Source organism: Panicum virgatum, chromosome 8K (genome assembly GCF_016808335.1).
Source record: "Panicum virgatum strain AP13 chromosome 8K, P.virgatum_v5, whole genome shotgun sequence".
NCBI lineage: Eukaryota > Viridiplantae > Streptophyta > Magnoliopsida > Poales > Poaceae > Panicum > Panicum virgatum.
The window spans coordinates 34076223-34096302 of NC_053143.1; the positions used below are offsets into that span (position 1 = coordinate 34076223).

At 45.9% G+C, this 20080-nt stretch overlaps 1 protein-coding gene across 1 annotated transcript; it reads right to left on the reverse strand.

Moving 5' to 3' along the window:
- Positions 1–2530: 2530 nt before the first annotated feature.
- Positions 2531–9389, reverse strand: LOC120644469. The gene is made up of 3 exons (XM_039921100.1): positions 9259–9389; positions 6428–8826; positions 2531–2742 (listed from the first exon to the last, which is right to left on the reverse strand). The coding sequence occupies exons 2-3, from the start codon at positions 7905–7907 to the stop codon at positions 2735–2737; spliced, it is 1488 nt and encodes a 495-aa protein (XP_039777034.1). The 5' UTR covers positions 7908–8826; positions 9259–9389; the 3' UTR covers positions 2531–2734.
- Positions 9390–20080: the final 10691 nt, after the last annotated feature.

A 20080-nucleotide genomic window follows, 5' to 3' on the forward strand; every position in this document is an offset into this window, starting at 1 on the left:
CACTGATCATAAGAGTTTGAAGTATATTTTCAATCAGTTAGACCTAAACATGCATCAGAGACGATGGCTGGAGTTAATTAAGGACAATGGTCTTGAAGTCCAATACTATCCAAGCAAGGCTAATGTGGTTGCTGATGCTTTGAGTTGTAAAACTCAATGCAATTGCATTTTCTCTTCGGATGCAAGGTCCTTATGCCTGGAAATGGAAGGACTCAAATTGGCTATGGTGCCACAAGGGTATTGTGCTAATCTTAGAATCAATTCTAACCTCCGTGTGCAAGTGATCTCCTCTCAGAAGGTAGATTCCTATGTAAAGCATATTTGTCAAAGGCTACCAGTGGAGATGAGAAAGTCAGCCACTTCCGTCAAGATGACAAAGGAATGCTTTGGTTCAAGGATTGGTTGGTCATTCGAAAACAGTATGAACTGAGGAAGCAAATTCTAGATGAGGCACACCTTTATAGGTTCTCTATTCATCTAGGCTGCAACAAGATGTAACAGGACCTAAAGTAGCGCTTCTAGTGGGCTCATATGAAGAAAGAAATTGCCTTGTATTTGGCAAAATGTGATACCTGCAAGAGGGTCAAGGCTGATCATTTGAAGCTTACTAGTCCACTTTTTTTTTTGAAGAAAACTGTGGGGGACTTGCCCACAGAAAATGCATTAATATAAAACTATACAGGGAGAGAAAATACTTACAAAGAGAGACAGACTAGGGGGAGAGGAAGAATAAATACAAGATTAAGAAATTGTCGCTAGCCATTGTACAAGAGGCGGTCTATCTATCTCTCTAACTCTCAAGAGTTGGAGGTGAGCCTATTGCTTAAAGTTGTGTATCCAGAGTCGAACTGTTGGTCTACCATTGTCGAAGATCTTTGAGTTTCTCAAGTTCCAAATCTCCCAAGCTGCAATCAGGAAGATTTCCATGAAGAAAGGGACGTTAGAATTTCTAGCTGTCAGGGGAATTCTGTCACTGATGTTCATAGCAGTTGACCATTGTATTCCCAGTTTATTCCAGCAAGAGATGGGAAAAGGGCAGAAGAAGAATAAGTGGTCAATGTCTTCTTCTATTGTGGATGTACACATGACGCAGAGAGTGTTAGGTGGTTGGACATGGAAATGGCGTCTGAGCAGCATGGCTTTTGTGTTCAGCCTCTCTACATGTAGGAGCCATGCAAAAAACTTGATTCTTTGGGTGCATTTAGAACTCCACAACATTTTGAAGACTGGTGATGCCTGCAAATATTGGTACACCAGCTTGTAATATTTTCTAGAGGTGTAGATCTGGTTGCCCCATATCAATGTCCAGGTATTAGTAGATTCCTCAGTGTATGGAATAGTTATTAGCATCTGTTGTTGGTTCATCAACTCATTCATAGCAGGCAAGGATAATGGTAGGTGAAAGAGTGAATCCAGATCTTCAGCATTCATGATGTCTTGTACGAAAGAGTTGTTATCTTTAGCAAAAGAGTGGAGAATTGGGAATTTAGCAGCAAGACACAACACAATGGAAATGGGAGGACTTAGCATGGATTTCATTGTTGGTTTACCAATGACACAACACAAGCATAACTCCATTTGGGATATTGTTGACCGGTTAACCAAGTCAATGCTCGGTACAAAATGAAGAAATATGTTTAGCTGTATATCTCTAGAATTGTATGTTTGCATGCGGTTCCCAAGACCGTCATGTCTGAGAGAGGATCTCAGTTTATCTCTCGCTTCTGGGAGCATTTGCCGAGTTCTCTAGGCACTCGTTTGATCAAAAGTTCTGCCTATCATCCTCAAACTAATGGTCAGACAGAGAGGGTTAATAAATTCTTGAACATATGCTCAGAGCCTGTGTGCTAGATTATGGCAAGAATTGGGATGAATATTTGGCCTTGGAGAATTCTCCTACAACAACAGTTATCAAGCCAGTTTTAATATGGCACCTTATGAAGAATTGTATGGCTATCGGTGCCCTACTCCATGCACTCAATTGGTCTGAACCTAGTAAGAGAGTTATCTTTGGCCCTGACTTGATCATGGAAGCTGAAGAAATGGTGCAATTGATTCAATCCAATTTGAGGGCCGCCCTGTCCTGACAGAAGAGCTATATTGATAAAATACGTCAACTCTTGGATTTTGAGGTGGGCAAGTCAGTCCATCTTCATGTATCTCCTACCAAGGGGGGTATAGCAGTTTGGTGTGAAAGGCAAGCTTGCACCTAGATATATTGGACCTTTCATCATACCGAAAGGTTATCGTTTGGAGCTTCCACCAGAGTTATTTTGACAAGGAAGAGTAAGGGCCTCATATTGATGCGTCCCTTAGGGATGGTACTAAAAAGGTACTGCTAGGAAACACTCGTCTCGGTCACATAAGGACCGATTCATGGTGACATCCAACCAAGTGATACCTGTGCGACCACACGCCATAAATGGGAATGGCCTGATTCACTTTTCCACCGACTTAGTTTGGTACTCACCCAGAGGCCGACTTTAACACCCCCTCAGCAATCCTTAACCAGGATGCCACCAAACCAACATATACCAAGCCAATAATTTTTTTTTGCAGCATCTCCCCTGTTTTGAGTTCAACCGGAAGCAACAACATAACATGATACACAAGTCTAAAGTTTTAGTCTAAACAAAATCTAGCACTATTCATATTACAACACAAGTTAAACTAGATAATGGTGTGAAAGTGTGACGTGAGCTGCTAATTCTCCACTCCTTCACGCAAAAGCCACTCAAGTACCTGGAAAGATAAAAGAGGGTGTGAGATGCGATATCTCAGTAAGTAAACTGCTTTAACAAGCTATTTAAACTACAAGGTCACTAAGCATCGATTTAAAATTTCCATGACAGCTAAAAGGTAAACCAAAGAGGAACAACAAATAATACAACCGCATAAAGGATGAGATTAACCACCACCAATTGTTAGTTAAGTATCACTTCTTACCAATATCTCCCAAAGCCATACTCCAAAACATACTCCTCATCCAAAAATCATAATGCAAATGCAATGCAATGCAATGGCAATGCCATGTCTCCTGCTTTCATACCCAACAAGGTGTGAAGCTGCATCGTTATGCCCAATAAACGATACTGTACCGGTACGGTCGGAACCATAGGTTCGTGACATAACTCCATATGCCAATGCAATGCAAATGCCATAAAAAGAAAAAGGTAAACCATATATATCGCCATAAGTATCTATCTTGGTAGAGGATAAATATAATTCCATTCCACCACCAAAAGCATCATCAGGCCATGGATAAAGAAATCATAGATTTTCCATGGAATCCATACAGAAGATATAACATACTAATTAAATAAGGTCAAATAGATTATATTGTATTAATTGTGGTTCAGAATTTTTAACCTAGAATAAATAACAAGATAAAGCGTGTAGCTATCACCGGTACTTTTTACTTGCCTCCAACGAAGATTCGACCGCTTTAGGCATGACCTGAGGCACTACCACCTGTTTGACAAAGCAAGATCAGATAACAACTCGTACCAACAAGTATTCCGATAAGTAGAGCACTCCTACACCCCCTCCCAAACCACCATCCAACCCAAACATCGAAAAGACCACATGGCAATTGCAGCACTGCGGCTTCACTTTTTTATATATTTTAATCTACATAGATATGATAGCAAATAATACATTATTGGAATTTACATACAGAGAAATACTTAAAATTTTCATGGAGGAACCTTATTTTTGTTATGGCCTTAAGATGGTCAAAACTACAGTTGAAAACAGAACTTTGAATCTGCCTAGAAATCAGGACAGCAAACCTAATAATTATGAATCTCCAAAATTCATGTGTCCAAATATTATGAAACTTCATTAGAAGCTAGGCAGGTACATAACCCACAACTTTGGTAGTATAAACTTTTGCTAAAAGGGTCAATAAGATGGCCTAAAGAAGGGCTAAACCTTAACTCAAAATTCTGCTGACAAAACAAGAAGATTGATTTTATAAAATCTCAAACTTAAGCTATACTTATCCTAAAAATACAATCTTTACCAATCTGGAAAGGTAACGAAAAGTATGAGTTTCTCAGGGTCAAAAAGTCTAATTTTTCCTTTAAGGTTTTCAGAAACCTCCTTAGTCCATTCTTGCCCAGATTTTTGTTTGAAAATGATAGCTAGCTCATAAAATCCATATCTTTCAAATTCCTTGGGATAAAATCACAAAATCTGACAAGCTACTATATCTGAATGTCCCCTACAACTTTGTAGTTAACCCTATGGTTTAGTTTGGCCTCTAAGTAGCCCAAATCATCCTCTCAGCATAGTTACAGTGAAATAGTGAATCTGAAATTCTAGGAAGACACCAAAATGTCCTTTCTCCCCACTAATCTCCTAAAACTCAAGGCCAAACTCCACCATGAACACCTAATTAGTGTAGGGAAAGGGCAAATCTAGCTCACATTGGGTTTCCCCCGAACCCTAGGCAGCGGGAGGTGAGGGGAAAAGTAAATCCGCCCTCAAGATGCACCTCCTCGAGCTCCTCTTACTCTTCTCGTTCTGTTTTTGCTACTCCCCTCCAAGGATTGAGTGCTGTATTGGGGGGATCTAGGGAGGAGCATCCATGGGAGGAGGAGGAACAGAAAGAGAACGAAAAGAGGAAGGAGAAGGTGTTGGGCCTGGGGAGGAGAGGAAGGAGTGGGCTATATGGGCTTTGCCTCCCCCCCCCTCTAAAAGCCCTTTTCCTTTGTTTTTGGTAATTACACTGGTGGTGGCAACGGAATCCAGGAGCAGACCTAGAAAAGTGAGTACTATGGTCGGGCCATAAAATGAAATTGAAATACTTGATATGTGATACTTGTTGAAAGTCATGCCCCTGGTAGACTCCCCCCGGGTGAATACCGGCTATATGTTTGGTTGGGAATCGACCTTGTTATGCCCGTTCCCATCAGACCGGATGGCTGGATGCGGTGCATATCGTGTGGATGAAGTTTACACACTCTGCAGACTTAAACCTATCCGGATAGGCATGGTCTGCAGTCAAGGACACATTATGGTCAGGTCCCAACGATTGGTTTTTTGGTGTGAGTATTCCTTGGTGGTGTGTGAGTAGGGCTGGTGCCCGGGTTTTCGGAAAGGCGGTTGTGAGCCGTAAGCTGGTTGTCTACCAGCACAGAATAAAATTTCGGAACTCATGGGATGGATTTACCCCCCCCCCCCCCCCCGGGGGGGGGGCAACAACTAAAAACTTGACAAAATACCTAGTTTTAGAAAATTATTTTACAACTACATTTACAAATAAACCCCTACATAAAAATTAGGCTATTTCACAAAATTACCCAAGCCCATCCTTGGCTATATCCCTATGCATGGTTTTCCCCCTTGTGGTGGTGTTAGGACTAGCAGAGTGCGTTTGTATTCAAACGTCTCTGTTTTTCAGATGAAACTCCTAAGTACGACTCGATCAACCGGGAGGATGTCGAACAAGGCGCATAGGGCTACGTCCGAACCCCAAGTTGCATGTGGCATGGGGACTAGCTGCGTCTTTTCTGCTGTGTTCCCTTTGAAGTTTTCTCGGTGTGTTTCCTCATATGTGTAGGCCTCGTGGCCATTCTCAGTTAAAGCCCGGTGTTGTAAGACTATATATCAATAAAGTGTGATGTTGTATGGTTTCTGATGCCATTATGTGAAATTGCGAGTACATCAGCTACGGATCCAGGGGCTGATACGATGAGCATAATGGACTCAAACAATCAGGGCCTGACAATCTAGGTGTTTAATCAGTTTCTTTTCAGTCACAAGATTAAGTTGAAGATGATTGTAGACACCGGCATTAAATAGAACATTTCACAAAAATGCCTATTAAGAGAAGCTTGTTTGATAGCTTTTCTTCAGTATACATGCAAACTATAGTTTGTATGATTCTTGAATGGCCAGATACGCAAACAATCTCCAAACAAATTCAATTTCTGGATGAGATGACTACGCACACAAGTTCTTCTGCGCTTGTGCACTTGCCATGTTGACAGCAGCAAGATATTTGGTGAAGGTCAACGGCAAGAACAGAGCAGCTCTACAGACTACCGCGGCCATGATTACAACTTGCAACCAGAGAGATGATGAAAATATGATGAGTCTAATCATCAATCAATCCTTGCTGCACTACGTGACAGGAACTGAGACCAACAGTGGGGTGGATGGGACATGCTTCAATTCCTGGTTTGGAAACAGGTTGGAAGAGTTCCTCCAAACACTAGTATCTTGCATACTATGGTTTTCAAATCACAAAAGATTTTATATCCAGACGCCCAACGATTCTCGCCATGACACTATTTTCAAAAACCATGACTATCTCTTAAAACTACAAAAGTAGTTTGTACCCAAACATGATGCACGATGATAAAAAATGTACCTACTGCGGTAAATGGCTGTTTCGACAAACAAATGATGAAACACTTACATTGCACAGAGTTTTCATATGTTGCTGGAGGTTGACTTGAGGTGCAGACGGCAGGGTTAGCCCTTTCTCTACACCTATCAAGGTAGGAGCTTGCATGCCAAAGCCTCAAAGCAGCAGAGTATGAGACCTCTCCAGGACAAGGCTGGTCACATGCTGAATTTTCTATGTCGACGACATTCCTTTTCCCCCTGTCCAGAATGCCAGCATGGGAGAGCAACGCCCACAAATGTGTGAGGAACTCCCCACCATTTCCCAGGCATTCGATATGCTCCTTCACATTATCTGATGGTGCGACGTAGAGCAGCAACTCGGCCCAGAAATCTGCCAGCACCTTCCAACGCTTGCCGTCTTCCATCTCCTCGAGCTGCCTCCCCAGCTTCACACCCATTTGGAAGATGGTCAATTCTGTTGATTCAGTTAGACTTCTCATAGCCTCATACTTGTCTTTTGCTTTTCGCAGAGATTGCGCTGCTTCCACTGCAATGGCATCGAACATAAGGCTTGTATCATAGTGGTTCCCAGGAAGCAACTTTGGCGCTGAGACCACCAGATATGCACAATATTTAGACAGTATCGTAGCAACATCAAGATGAAACTTCAATTCACCCCCATTCCTAGGGGAAAGATATTTCAGTGTTGCCATCTCGCAGTAACATGTTGCAATGTGCCAAGTCATAATGATGTGCGTCTGATTCTCCTTGTCCCGGATGCAGGTGATGCCTGAGCCTGACTGTATACCAGGCCTGCATGCCCATAAGAGGTCATCCACTGCATTGTGCACCAATGATGATTCTCCACCAACTAGAACACCCTGAGTACGTTGCAGGGAATGGACAAGTGCCTTTTTAACCTCTGCAGGTAACTTAACAGCTGCAGGTGTCCCGCATCCCTCGCGGATACATCGTGCATAAATTCTGTTTTTGTTTGAGTCACAAAGATGCCCAAAGTCTGGAGGTAGTATAAGGCTACAATATCGTCGCATAAACTTACGACGCCCTACTTTTGGCTGTTTGTGCTTGTACCTTACAGATTCAAGCAAGGAGTACTGCCCAAGCTTATTTTGGTAGTAGCACTTGCTTAACCTTGACATACCAATAATCATGGTAAGAATAATCTCTCTGAATCTCAGGCAGCAGATTATTTTCTGAAAAAAATTCATGCAGATGCTTTTCCTTGTGTTCACTGCTTGTTCTCGAACATAATGGCAAACAATGGATACTCTGCCCCAAATGGTGCTCCAATAAAATAACTCTTGGAGAAACAGAAGCAAAGCAATACATGCTAGTATCAGTACAGTGATGGCAACATCAGATATTGTGGTGTACTGGAAATCAGATCCAAGCCGATTGTGGACAGCGCTGGCTATCAACCCGTAGGCTGTTACAGATATTAAGATAGCTGAAGCCAAGGACCAAATTGTTGAAACCATTTTAGATCCATAGTACAGGACAGCGTACTTGGTGAAGAAGAAATCATACATAAATGCTAACTCAACCTCAATGACCTTGAAAACCCGATTGTAGTCAGTGTCTCCGTTGTCATTCTCTGACAGAAGTCCCTTAAACACAAAATCATGCGTCTTCTCCAGCGAAGACTCAGCGCATGCGAACTCAAAGCAGCGCCTTCTCAACAGATGAAAAAGAGAAGGAAAGGCATAAATCCTTCAATTCTGGGCTTAGTTCGCTACACTGACATATCCTCTCTATGTCAATGACTTGAGCACCAGCTGCTGTTAGTTCTGTTGCGTTTAGTGTCCCATCGTCCAGCTTTGACTCACCGAGGGGATAATCAACAAGGTAACGGTAACCTTTCATGGTGACTGGATCGTAAGATACTCCATTCCTGGTGTGCTCCTCATACATGTAGTCAGCAACCATTTTATTCAAGTTCCATGATTCACTTGCCAGATAGTGTGCCCAATATATATGCACAAGTTTGAAAGAAGCCAATTGAGCCAAGTAAATATAATCAGGTGCAACTATTAACGAGATATATATTTGGTAAAGAAGAAACAAAAAGATAAGATTTCCTTGCTGGTTGTTGTCATTGAGGCTATAAGCTGTAGTAGAGTCAGCACAACCAAAAAGGACGTACAGGGATATGGCCCAAATGGGATACATGCTGCTCTTCACCGCTGATGACTGCATTGAACCAAGTGTGTATGCTACCAGGGAGGAGGACAAAGTGTATGCGCCGAAGACACCATTTTGGATGAATGAGTTTCTGGTTCGGCGACGCCAGGACCCAAAGGTGGCCATGAATAACAGGTTGATAGCTGTCAGTACAACAAGTAACTCTATTCCCCTGGGGCTCCTCCAAAGATCCTTTGCACAATTTGAAAAGGATATGGTGTTCGCATGATAACCCTTTGGCATCAACACAATGCAATAACTGGTAAACTGCAACATTATAAAAAAAACTGGTAAGCTGCAAATGGTAGATGTGCGATAAGGTACAATACTACTCCATCCATTCCAAATTGTAGGTCGTTTGATCTTTTTGATCCCATGTTTGACCACTCGTGTTATTCAAAAATTTGTCAAATTTCAATAAATTTGAATAATTTCTTTAATGAGAAAATCAACTGAACTCTGTCAAATTTGAATAATTTTGACGATAGTATTTCTTTCAGAAATGGGCCTACCCAGTTTCATGCCAAAATCCACTATAAGACAATTAACTGACACAGTTTGCACGCTTCAGATATATATAAGCTGATGGCTTTAATCCTAGCCTTTGCTCCAAGAGCAAATTAAAGCACATGCATGCATGATTCATGCCTTCAAGCGATGTAACATTTCATAGGGGACGAGTAGGAGATACAGCTTTACCGTGTGGTTAAGCCCCATCGCCTAGGATGGATTGATGAGGAAATGAGCTCCTTTGATCCCTCTCCCAATGAGGAATGTTGAGTACTCTATCCTGCTTGTGATGAGTGAATTGTCAACCGTGCGGTGTGATCGTGCGCTTGGTCTTTGGATTGCAGGTACACGGGCGTCGAGTGTCGACGGAGAGTTGCCGTGGAGGAGCTCGGGCCGGGCGGCAGCTGTGGCGTCCACTCCTGGATCGAGGGCGCAAGCGGCGACGGAAGGCGGGTTTCTTGGTTTGCGCCACAAAACCAAGGAGGCGGACGGCGGTTGAAGACGCCAAGTCGTGGAGGCACGGGCGTCGGTCTCGGGACTGACGGAGGCGACGGGCGTCGACGGCGTCTAGGGCCTCGCTGCGGGCGAGGAGGTGACGGGCGTCGGGCGGCGTCTAGGGCCGTCAGGAAGCCGAGGCGGGAACGGCGTCTAGGGCCACGGCGTGGAGGCGGGAATCTTCCCGCGCGTGGAGTTTTGGCGGTTTTCTCAAAACCGGCCACCTACCCAGGTTTCGCGGACCCTCCAAAATCGCGGAACGGATCTTCGTCCACATGGCGGCATCGTGGAGAAGGCTTCGAGTCGAAGAAAGAACCTCGGCCGTCGGATGAGTCCAATGTATCTTTTCCGGTTTTGCCCCTACGGGCTTTCTAGTATCTAGTTAAGTCTAGGGGTATTTTAGTCTTTAGTCTAGAGAGTTAGAGGGGATCAAATAGAGAGAGGAGGGCAGCCAACTAGCCTGGTCCACAAGTCCCCGTCGCCCCTCCTCCTCACGTTTTTCTTTTTTCCTTTCTTCCTCTCCTGATCTAGGGTTAGAATTTGGGGATGAAATCTTGAGACCTTGTACTGCAATTCAACGGGAATGGAGGCCCTTCCCTCCTGTGCCCTCCTGGGGTTTTTGATTTGAGTAGTTTGGTGTTGTTCTTGTGATTGGATTCGCGTTATTTCCTTTGGTCTCTTTTTCTGTTCTTGCGTAGTTCAAGGAGCAGCGCCGGCAAGGCGCACGGCGCCTGCCGCGTCGGTGCAGCGCTCGGGACGAGGAGCGCATGCCCATGCTGACACAGGGCCGCACGCGCGCCAGGGCGGCAGCAGCAGCAGGCAGTGCCTCTTCGGCAGCACATCTTCGGGCAGGTGGCGGCCGGCACAGCAGCTTCGCGTGGCACCTTCAGCGACAGGCACCACGAGCACATCACTGCTGCAGGCAGGGCGATTCAGCAAGCATGTATCTGCATATGTTTCTTGCAGGGTCTTTGCTTCGACGGCTGCTGTCTCTGGAGCAATGAACCAGCGGAGGTGTCAAGGCGCATTCAACCTGTTTGATGAATTGATCCAAAGGGACGACATAGCAGTAGCAACACAGGAGGCCGAGTGCAGCCTACCAGTAGCAGGCCAACGTGGAGCAAGTAGATTCGTGTCCAGCACTGTAAGCTTTTCTTTTCCTTTCTTCTACTCCTCTCACGTATATCTACTTTTGTGCTAGTTAGTCCAGTTGTGTAGCTTATTAGTTCTCTCTTTCTTTTAATTAATCATCTTTGCTTGTCTAGTATCTAGGTAATTTCAGTATGCTTTTGTTAGGGCTAAGTTAAAAAGAAAACAAAACAAAAATTAGTTTAATTGTGATTGTGTTAGCTAGATTTATTTCCTACTCTTCAAGTTCTTAGATTTACTTGTGCTCTAACCCCTCTGATAGAGCTCTTGAAGCGGCTTCTTTTCGATGGTTCAACTTTGATCGGTTTTCGTGTTTTCGCGCATCTGAGTTTTCGCTCGAATTTCTCATCGCTGTACTTTCGCGTGCGTGTTCCGAATTTGACGTGTGAGTATTCCTAGTGCCGATAGTCGTTATGAGCTATGCGGTACTGATACTTTTCGTCCGAGGTGCGTTGGGTGTAATCAGGACTTTTCTCTTCGGTTTTTCAAATCGAATTTTAGGCTCCCATTCACCCCCCTCTGGTCGCCTATTTGGTCCTTCAATTGGTATCAGAGCTTGGTTGAGGTTTTCAGTACCTTAACCGGTTCGAAAACCACTTGGCGACCATGGCGAGTCTTGATAAGATCCCCGTGTTTTCCGGCGAGGACTATGCCTACTAGAAGGTTCGCATGAGAGCCTTCTTGCAGAGCATGGAAGCCGATGTCTGGGATATAACCAAGAACCAGGGTTACGTGGTGCTTGCCGCTCGGGTCACTCCTCTTCAAGTGACCGAGCACGAGGCTAACGCCAAGGCTGTCAATACCTTGTTCGCTGGCGTTTCTCGTGCGGAGTTCTCACGCATCCAGGGTTTTCAGGAAGCCCACAAGATTTGGACGTGCCTTGAGAACTACCACGAGGGCACACCTCAGGTCAAGGCCAGGCTGTACGAGACTCACCGGCGTGAATATGAGAACTTCACACAGGAGCCGGGTGAGAGCCTTGACCTAATGTTCAGTCGTTTTCAGTCGATTGTGAACAAGATCAATGCGAACAGATCTGCTGGTGCCCTTGAGTACACAGAGCATGAGAAGGCCCTTAAGTTGCTTTACGCACTTGATCGCTCTGTGTGGGATCTCAAGGTGAACACCATCATTGAGTCTGCTGGCTATAAGACTCTGACGGTGAACGAGTTTTTCAGCAAGCTCAAGGCCACGGAGGTGGATAACCAGACACGAGCCAAGCTCAATGGTGCCCCTCCTTCCAAGAGCGTCGCTCTTGTGACTGGCCCAGGTGGTGGATCGGGCTCTAACGCTAACTCTGCTCTTGGCTTTTCTCTTGCCTCTTTGCCTTCTATTTCAGATGAGCAGCTGGAGACGCTGGGCGACGACGACTTGTGCCTCCTCATCAGCAAGTTCCAGCGCGTCTACCACAACAGGCAGAGGAAGAAGAACCCCGGGTGCTACAACTGCGGCGATCTGAACCACTTTGTCGCCGATTGCCCCAAGAAGTCCGGCGGTCGCCAGAACAACTCCTTCGACTACTACCGCCACCGTGACCGCAATGAGGGAGGCTCCAACAAGGAGCGTCGGCGCCACAAGCACCGCAGTCGTGACCGGGGAGGACGCTTCGATAAGGAGTCGCTCAAGAAGCGCTTCCAGTACAAGGCCAAGAAGCGGGAGAAGGCCTTCCTGGCGTAGCTCAGCGACCTCGACAGGAGCTCCGACACCGACTGCTCTTCTTCACCGACCTCCGACGACGACGACAAGAAGAAGAAGAAGCGGGACAAGGAAGCCACCGGATTCATCGGCCTTTGCTTGGCGGCCGGTCGGCGCAAGAGCTTCTGCACCATGGCAGGCGAAGCCGATGGTGCTCGTGCGTCTTCGGGTGGACATGCTACACCGACGCACTCCGGCTCTTCTCCTGGATCCGAGAGCGATTCAGAGGTAAACTCCACGATCGACCTGCTTGATACAGAGGTTAGGGAGTTGTACGCCGCTCTCGACAACCATAAGAGGCTGCTTAAGGAAGCAGCCAGAGAGCGTAGAAAGCTTAAGGCTGAGCTGGCTTGTGCTAGGGAGAAATCTAGTGAGGATGAGTGCGCTGGCTGCATATCTCACATGAACGATCTTGTTGCTCTCCGTGCCAAGCATGATGAGAACGTCGCGAACTTAGATATTGCTAAGACTTCGCTTGCTGACGTGTCTCATGAGCTCGCTAAGGCCAAGCATGAACTAGAACTGGTTAAGGACGCTCCTATCGTTAGCGATGTGCTTGAATGTGATGAGTGTCCTATCTTTAAGTCCGATCTAGCTTCGTTGCAGTCCAAGTTTGCTACTGTTGTGTGCGAGCTAGAGGAGATGAAGTCTAGGCCAGTTCTGCTTGGTGCTTGCAAGGTTTGTCTCACGCTTAGGTCGGAGCTAGATGAGAAGAATGCCTTGATTAAGTCTTTGGGGAAGACTAAGGTCGTGGAGTCTAGCCCACCTATTGACTGCTCTGTTTGTCCTGGTTTGATCTCTGATTTGGATAATCTTGAGGTAGAAAAAGCCAACTTGGAGAATGAGAATACATATCTTAGGGCGATTATTAGTTGGGTTTCTGCTAGTGAGCCGCAGTTGGGCATGATGATTAAGCAATTCAAGCGTGGTGATGGTTTTGGGGTTGGTTACACATACACGAAGTCAGACTTTGAGAAGTTGTATGGTAAGATCGGCAAGGCTGCTGGAAACACTGCTAGTACGAGCACGCAGCCTTCGCTTGTTGACTCCGTAGATGGTGTGTTTAAAGAACCACCGAAAGCACCTCCGCAGAAGCAGGTTTGGGTTCCAAAGCCCAATGAGCTGAAGAATCCCCTTGATACGCTCCCTGCTGCCGCAGCCCAGGTTGCCCAGAAGAAGGGGGCTGCTCCTCCCCGTCCGCAGGCTAGGCCTCCACCTCCCAAGCGTGAGGTGAGGTACCACTACGAGTACTATGACAGGGAAGGTCACCTGGAGGAGTTTTGCTTCAGAAGGAAGCGTGCTGTGAGGCGTGAGCAGGAGAGACGGAACGCGGACATGTACTCTGCTCGGGTGCATGGTCCTCCTCGGCGTGGTGGTAGGCAAGATGCTAGGGCGCGCCGTGTAGGTGGAGGTCAGGGAGACGGTGGTGGTTACCGTGCTCCAGCGGGTGGTCGCTTTGCCGGTCGTGCTCCTGGTTGTTGTCAGTACGGCTATGGACCACGGGACCGAGGCTTTGGAGGAGGTTTCGATGCTCCACGCTTTCCTCGCGGTGGTGTCCGTCAGTCTCGTGATAGACGGGACAGGGGATACGCTTTGCCTGACTTTGCTTACCCTTCTGTAGAGCAAATGGCTCGTCACTGGTTTGCTTCTCACTTTACTAACCCCAGTGTCGAGACGTTTGCTCCCCCTATGTCTCGTTGGTGATGCAGGTTGGTGGCTTGGAGAACAAGTGCTCCATGGATCTTGGTCTTGTGCAGATTTGATCAAGAATTGATGGTTCTCCAAGGCTGATGGATAGTCCGTGGTGGTTTGTGTATCATATGTACATTTGAGTTTGCCCTTTGAGTTCTTTGTACATTTTCTGCTTGTGACATGTTGTAGATTCTTTATCTCATACTTGCTTTGCTTGCTAGGTCTGTACTTGTGCTATGGTGTACTAGCCACTCTGTATGCTAGTTTTTGTGGTTTTCATATTGTCATGACTCTTGCTAGCTCAGGGTGTGTGCTTTGTTCAGTTTCCTTCTGCTTGTGTAGCTTTTGCTTCTTAGTTCTAGGTGCTAGCTCAAGTATCTCCTTCATTTCGTCTAGCTACATTGGTTCATGCTATTAAGTGCCTTTAGACTTTTCTAGGAATATCTTCTGTCTTGATATGTTCTAGAGTGTCTTTTGGTATACTTTTGCATGTAGCTTGACTAACACCTAACCATTTGCTTGAGTTTTGTTCTGGATCTTTGGTGCTTGCTATTTTCTTGTGTCCTAGCTTCTCTTGTGCTAGGTATCACTTGTTGAGGAGGAGCTCTACCTCAGGTGCCGATGATGATCCGGAGTTACTGCGCCGGCTGCAGGCTCCGGCCCCTTCTGCTTCGACTACCTCAGCTCAGGAGGACGATCCAGTACCACTACTTCCACTTCGATCGTTCACCTCTACAAGAACCTGTTCGAGCAGATGATGGATCCGCTGAGGACGCAGGGGAGGTGACCTCGAGCTTGCTATGCTCTAGGTCCAGCGGGATCTTCATCGAGTTATGTGAGCGTTCGGCTTGTACGTTTTCCTCTCAGGATGGACTTGTGGTTTTCTGATTGTTACCTTTTCCATGGTACTCAGTTGGATCCATTTGGTCTAGTCCTGTGTGTCTTTGAGCCGTTGTATTTGCTGAGTTCTTCAGTTGCTTAGCTTTTGTTTTTTCTTTGTCCTTATCTTAGTTTTAGCTTGGTTAGTTGCATTCTGCATATGCATTGTACATGTTTGCATTTTGCATTGCCTCACTTACACTAGCATTCTTGTATACACTGCTATGATCTTCTAGTACCTGCTAGTGTGAGTTGATAAATTTGATCATGTATAGCTTGCTCCACTGTGTATATGACATCATCTGAGTTAAGCTATTTTGATTTGAAAATCTGAAAACATGATCACCCTGTCTTGGCTACTAGCATGTTAGGGCGTGTTGATATGCTTTGCTATCTTATTCATGCTAGTGTGGCCTTTCGTTCAGCAATTCATATTTGAAATGATCTAAATCTGATAAAATTGCTTGAACTGTTCTGGAAATGGATGGAAAAGATCCAGGTGGGATTGCTTGTCGCACTGATCGAGCTTTCGGGACGGCTCACTTTGCACTTGTGAGAACCCGGGCAAGGCTGTGCATGACTGAAACGAGTGCTTTAAGCTTCTGATTGTCTTTTGGCATAGTCTTGCCCTCGTTGCTAAGTGAAGCATGACAAGCTTTCAACCCCTGGCATTAAGAATTGCTTGATATAAAATTGATTGAAAAATGAATGTTAACAACTTGTTTTTGGCTGAGTTTGGCTCACCTGTATGAGTTTGAGTAGCACTGCTTTCCATTTCCTACTTGTTAGTGCTAGATCATGGGTGATGCTTTTATTTCTCCTAAACTGAACTTGCCTAGCTCTAGATTGATTTGATATACCCTGTTGAGCTAGATGCAGGTCTAGTTTATGGATGCACACGTGCTTGAGACTAGATGTTGCTCATATCTTTGTGTCCCTGAATGCTTTCACTTACACCTCCTGCATCGCATTCATTGAATATCATCTGTTCAGGGGGAGTCTCAGCTTCAGGGGGAGCTTTAGGTCTTTTTAGGCTTGATGTGTGCATGTGCCAATAAGGGGGAGAATTTTGAGAGAAGTGATCGAACAAGGGGGAGACTTGTTTGATTTTTGAAAAACTTGTTGTGCACAGGGCTTCGAGAGTGCATCATTTTGGGAGAGTTGCACTTTTGAGAGGGAAAAATTTTACTTGGGGAGTTTCTGCTTTGTTCCCTCCTGGTTTTCCTCGTTTTCCCTCTGCTTCTTGCATGACTGCGTCGAGCGTTACCTCTGTCTTTGAGGAGTCATGTTTTGGCTTTTGATCGATTGCGTCGAGCCTTTGCCATTGTCTGAGGGGATCGATTTTGCTTGAGTGAGTGACTGTTCCTGCCTTTCTGAGCTTTTTGTCACTTGCTTGTGCTTCTTTGTTCTTTTCTGGTTTCACTTCTCTTGGTTCGTTTGTGGTGTGTTGACAATGCACTCATCAAGGGGGAGATTGAGGAATGTTGAGTACTCTATCCTGCTTGTGATGAGTGAATTGTCAACCGTGCGGTGTGATTGTGCGCTTGGTCTTTGGATTGCAGGTACACGGGCGTCGAGTGTCGACGGAGAGTTGCCGAGGAGGAGCTCGGGCCGGGCGGCAGCTGTGGCGTCCACTCCTGGATCGAGGGCGCAAGCGGCGACGGAAGGCGGGTTTCTTGGTTTGCGCCACAAAACCAAGGAGGCGGACGGCGGTTGAAGACGCCAAGTCGTGGAGGCACGGGCGTCGGTCTCGGGACTAACGGAGGCGACGGGCGTCGACGGCGTCTAGGGCCTCGCTGCGGGCGAGGAGGTGACGGGCGTCGGGCGGCGTCTAGGGCCGTCAGGAAGCCGAGGCGGGAACGGCGTCTAGGGCCACGGCGTGGAGGCGGGAATCTTCCCGCGCGTGGAGTTTTGGCGGTTTTCTCAAAACCGGCCACCTACCCGGGTTTCGCGGACCCTCCAAAACCGCGGAATGGATCTTCGTCCACATGGCGGCATCGCGGAGAAGGCTTCGAGTCGAAGAAAGAACCTCGGCCGTCGGATGAGTCCAATGTATCTTTTCCGGTTTTGCCCCTACGGGCTTTCTAGTATCTAGTTAAGTCTAGGGGTATTTTAGTCTTTAGTCTAGAGAGTTAGAGAGGATCAAATAGAGAGAGGAGGGCAGCTAACTAGCCTGGCCCACAAGTCCCCGTCGCCCCTCCTCCTCACGTTTTTCTTTTTTCCTTTCTTCCTCTCCTGATCTATGGTTAGAATTTGGGGATGAAATCTTGAGACCTTGTACTGCAATTCAACCGGAACGGAGGCCCTTCCCTCCTGTGCCCTCCTGGGGTTTTTGATTTGAGTAGTTTGGTGTTGTTCTTGTGATTGGATTCGCGTTATTTCCTTTGGTCTCTTTTTCTGTTCTTGCGTAGTTCAAGGAGCAGCGCCGGCAAGGCGCACGGCGCCTGCCGCGTCGGTGCGGCGCTCGGGACGAGGAGCGGATGCCCGTGCTGACACAGGGCCGCACGCGCGCCAGGACGGCAGCAGCAGCAGGCAGTGCCTCTTCGGCAGCACATCTTCGGGCAGGTGGCGGCCGGCACAGCAGCTTCGCGTGGCACCTTCAGCGACAGGCACCACGAGCACATCACTGCTGCAGGCAGGGCGATTCAGCAAGCATGTATCTGCATATGTTTCTTGCAGGGTCTTTGCTTCGACGGCTGCTGTCTCTGGAGCAATGAACCAGCGGAGGTGTCAAGGCGCATTCAACCTGTTTGATGAATTGATCCAAAGGGACGACATAGCAGTAGCAACACAGGAGGCCGAGTGCAGCCTACCAGTAGCAGGCCAACGTGGAGCAAGTAGATTCGTGTCCAGCACTGTAAGCTTTTCTTTTCCTTTCTTCTACTCCTCTCACGTATATCTACTTTTGTGCTAGTTAGTCCAGTTGTGTAGCTTATTAGTTCTCTCTTTCTTTTAATTAATCTTTGCTTGTCTAGTATCTAGGTAATTTCAGTATGCTTTTGTTAGGGCTAAGTTAAAAAGAAAACAAAACAAAAATTAGTTTAATTGTGATTGTGTTAGCTAGATGTATTTCCTACTCTTCAAGTTCTTAGATTTACTTGTGCTCTAACCCCTCTGATAGAGCTCTTGAAGCGGCTTCTTTTCGATGGTTCAACTTTGATCGGTTTTCGTGTTTTCGCGCATCTGAGTTTTCGCTCGAATTTCTCATCGCTGTACTTTCGCGTGCGTGTTCGGATTTTGACGTGTGAGTATTCCTAGTGCCGATAGTCGTTCTGAGCTATGCGGTACTGATACATTTCGTCCGAGGTGCGTTGAGTGTAATCGGGACTTTTCTCTTCGGTTTTTCAAATCGAATTTTAGGCTCCCATTCGTCCCCCTCTGATCGCCTATTTGGTCCTTCACCCAAGCGCCTTCCAGATGCTGCAAATAAGTAGTTGCGAGTGTACTCTTGCTTCTGGCTTTGAACTAGATGCGCTGAATATGTAGACACACAAAGTTAAGCCGACACCTAGGGCGTGGGAGACGATGAGGACGCGGCTTTGTGTCGTTTCATCCATGAAGACATTTTGCTCTTTAGCTTGGACTCCAGCCACTGCACGTAAATGAAAAATTAAAGGAATTATCAAATATATATTGTGTGTATGAATGCAAGTGGGTACGATGGCATGCCACACACTTTATTTCTCCTCTTAAATTATTTACACAGAATGCCATTCTAATTTATTTTACCAACTTTTTAGGTTGATGCAATGATCATATCAATCTTACTACTACTAATTGAAGGCTGTTTTTAAGTCTCGATGTGAAACTACCTAGGATCCCAGGTATACACTATAAAAAAATAGAGAAATTCTCATAAAAATCAGAAACATTCAACCATCAATCTGACAACTCTAATTAGAATAGTGATTGAATCTGTTATCTTTCCTAATAATAAAGTATCCACCTATGCCATTATGAAAAATAGAGTAAAGTAGGCTCCTAATATGTATCATGATGGTCTTGAATGGACATATCTCCTTTCAAATTCGTGGTTTTATTAGAGATCTCGGTGAACAGTGGACCCTCACAGCTGAACCTCACAAAACCCCGAAATCCAGGAGATCGCCCGTGCGTGTGAACAAGTAATTAAAATTGCTGATCAACTATACTGTGTGTGTGTGTGTGTGTGTCAATCAGAACAAAAAGGTACTAAAGCAGCTGCAAGGAATACGGCACGCCTCGATCGCTTTGTTTGCTGGGCAAAGTGCTGGACAGATTTGGCTGTGCCTGAAAAACCAAACCACCGCGTATGAACAGAATCCCCAAGTCGGATCGAGGGGGCGATAAAACTAACATGCATGTACCACAAAGCGGACGCCACTAAGTTTGATTACCTGGTTGCTAAACAAACTGGGAGGACGCAAAGCTGGATCTGGTGCAGCTAAACAATGGCGAGCCCAGCTGGGGCACACCAGGGCCTGTCTCTGCCCTGTCTCTCATCTTACTGGCACACTGCACCCAATATGCATCCATGATTTGCTAGCGCCTAGTACAATGTTGTTATAAATTAAATGCATACGTATGGATCATGTCAAATGATAACTCGGAGAAATCGAGCAGATTATGATATGATGGTGAGATGATTTATTATGGGTGGTGCGGCACCACTTTGTATCCATGGAAGTTCAGAGACTGGCTGACAATGTATAGGTTCAGTTCAGCAACACCGGCAGATAGTGGGGCTAAAAATGCATGGCTGCCCTTTTCATTTCTGAACCTTTTAGTGATGTCTTACTCAGAAGTTCAGAACTTATCCAACCACACAAACTACTATATATCAAATATTCTTGGATGCGTCGTCCTAGCTAAGTACAAATAAATGCATCGATGGGACTTTGGATATCCTTGCGCTGATTAAGAAAATTATTAAAAAAACAGTAACAGCGCCCAATGATAGGAGAAGTACTCCATCTGAACTGAATGAAAAGAGAAAAGAAAATGTTTGTGCTGGCGATCCATCAGTGTGGATCACGCTGTGTAGGATGGGGCGATCTCTTTGGATGCTAGTGCTAAAATGTACGTGTTAGTAATTTACGGAAGGCATGCGTGGTGCACGGAT